This window comes from Sinocyclocheilus grahami, unplaced genomic scaffold (genome assembly GCF_001515645.1).
Source record: "Sinocyclocheilus grahami isolate Dianchi unplaced genomic scaffold, SAMN03320097.WGS_v1.1 scaffold5635.1, whole genome shotgun sequence".
In the NCBI taxonomy this organism is placed as follows: Eukaryota; Metazoa; Chordata; class Actinopteri; order Cypriniformes; family Cyprinidae; genus Sinocyclocheilus; species Sinocyclocheilus grahami.
In genome coordinates, this window is record NW_015510272.1 from 1,330 (window position 1) to 2,907 (window position 1,578).

Sequence of the window (1,578 nt, forward strand, 5' to 3'; positions counted from 1 at the left end):
AGCCTATTTTCAAAAATAGTGGAATGTTCCTTTAAATTAAGTAAAACCTTTTTGTGTAACAGTAAACATTATTTATAATGGATGCATGAGTTAATGAGATAATTATTTTCTGTGGTAATAAACATTATATCACAAATTACTATCAACCATCTTAGCTTGTCCTGAACCCACAGCATTCCTTTATGTAGATTTTCCAGTCCAGGCCATCCGTCCCAATCCGACTTCGGACACCAGCCCTTGGAAAACACAATGGACCACATCGTGACATGATGAATTGACAGCTTTTTATGTTTGCTGAGACATTAATAACCCTGAATATTTGGCAGTTAAGGGTGTCTTTTGTATGTTTTATTTGTATTTTTGGCTGTGCTACAGCATAAACTGAAGTAACTTTTTGTCCCACTATGTTTTTATGTTTTGTAACAGGAAATGTGTAAAAGTTTGAACTATGTGATTTTCCTGTTCTATTTCTCTGTTGTGGCTTTATTTCATTGTGTTCGAGCGATTGAAAGTAATACGCGTTCCCATGCTTGTTATTAATTTAGAAGAAGACCTTCATATTCTTTTCCGTTTCTAAACTTTGTGACGAAGCCAGTCAGAATAATACGAGTCGGCGCTCTTAGAGTTCAAAAGGTCGTCTGGGTTTGAAGGTTTGATTCTGTGGCAAAGAGAAAGAAACACAGGGCAAGTCACACATGACTGGTATGTTTAGTGATCTCTGTTTGTCTCTGTCTGTCTCTCACCCTGCAGTAGGAATATGGGGAATAAGCCAGCTAACAGTCCTAAGGGTCAGCCGCCAGACGCAGACGGTCATTCCTCAGTGTCTGACCTTGCCAACTCGCTCACTGGAGACATGGTGATGGTAGGACAGTGTGTTTGCATGTAGCATCCTGGTCCTGAATAGTCTTTCTTATTGCTGCCATAAAGTCTGAATCACACTGCAGTTCATTCAGGCCCCTTAGACAGGAAGAAGAAGTCTGAACGACATGTAAAGTAACCAGGGGAATATTAAATAGGTGAAAATGCTAACTGATTTACTGAAGGGCATGACATTGTTAAATAGGTGCTTTTTTAGCCTTTAAATACCAGCTGAGTGTCTCAAAACTCTTAAGGCAAGACACTACAGGCATTTTCGTTTATATCTCGCAGTTCTGAGAAGAAAAGTCAGATTTGTGATTAAAAAATTTGAAATGACCTTTTTTATTTTTTATTCCGTTGTGGAAACAAACAATAAATAAATAAATAATTGAAATGTAAACTCTCAATTGCGTGAAAAAAGGTCAGAATTACGAGATATAAACTATTAAAAATAAAATAAAAATTTCCTCAAAATTGCAAGTTCATGTCTCATAATTCTGAGTTTAGATCTAGCAATTCTGACATTTATAAACTTGGAATTCTGAGAAGAAAAGTCAGAACTGTGAGATATAAACTCGCAATTACAAGAAAAAGTCATAATTTTTAATTAAAGTCATAATTACCTTTCTTTTTTTTCATGAGTGGGTTAAAAAAACAGAATTGCGAGATGTAAACTTAGAATTGTGAGGGGAAAAAGTCAGAATTCTGAGTTTATATCTC

At 35.8% G+C, this 1,578-nt stretch overlaps 1 protein-coding gene across 1 annotated transcript in view; it reads left to right on the top strand.

Moving 5' to 3' along the window:
• Positions 1-32: 32 nt before the first annotated feature.
• The window catches only part of LOC107577296 (synaptotagmin-7-like), a gene marked incomplete at its 3' end in the record, with an annotated part of 3,564 nt that continues 2,018 nt past the window's right edge, over positions 33-1,578 (top strand). The window contains exon 1 of the mRNA XM_016263386.1: positions 33-862. Within this exon, the coding sequence (XP_016118872.1) occupies positions 758-862 (105 nt within the window). The remainder of the gene's footprint in view (positions 863-1,578) is intronic.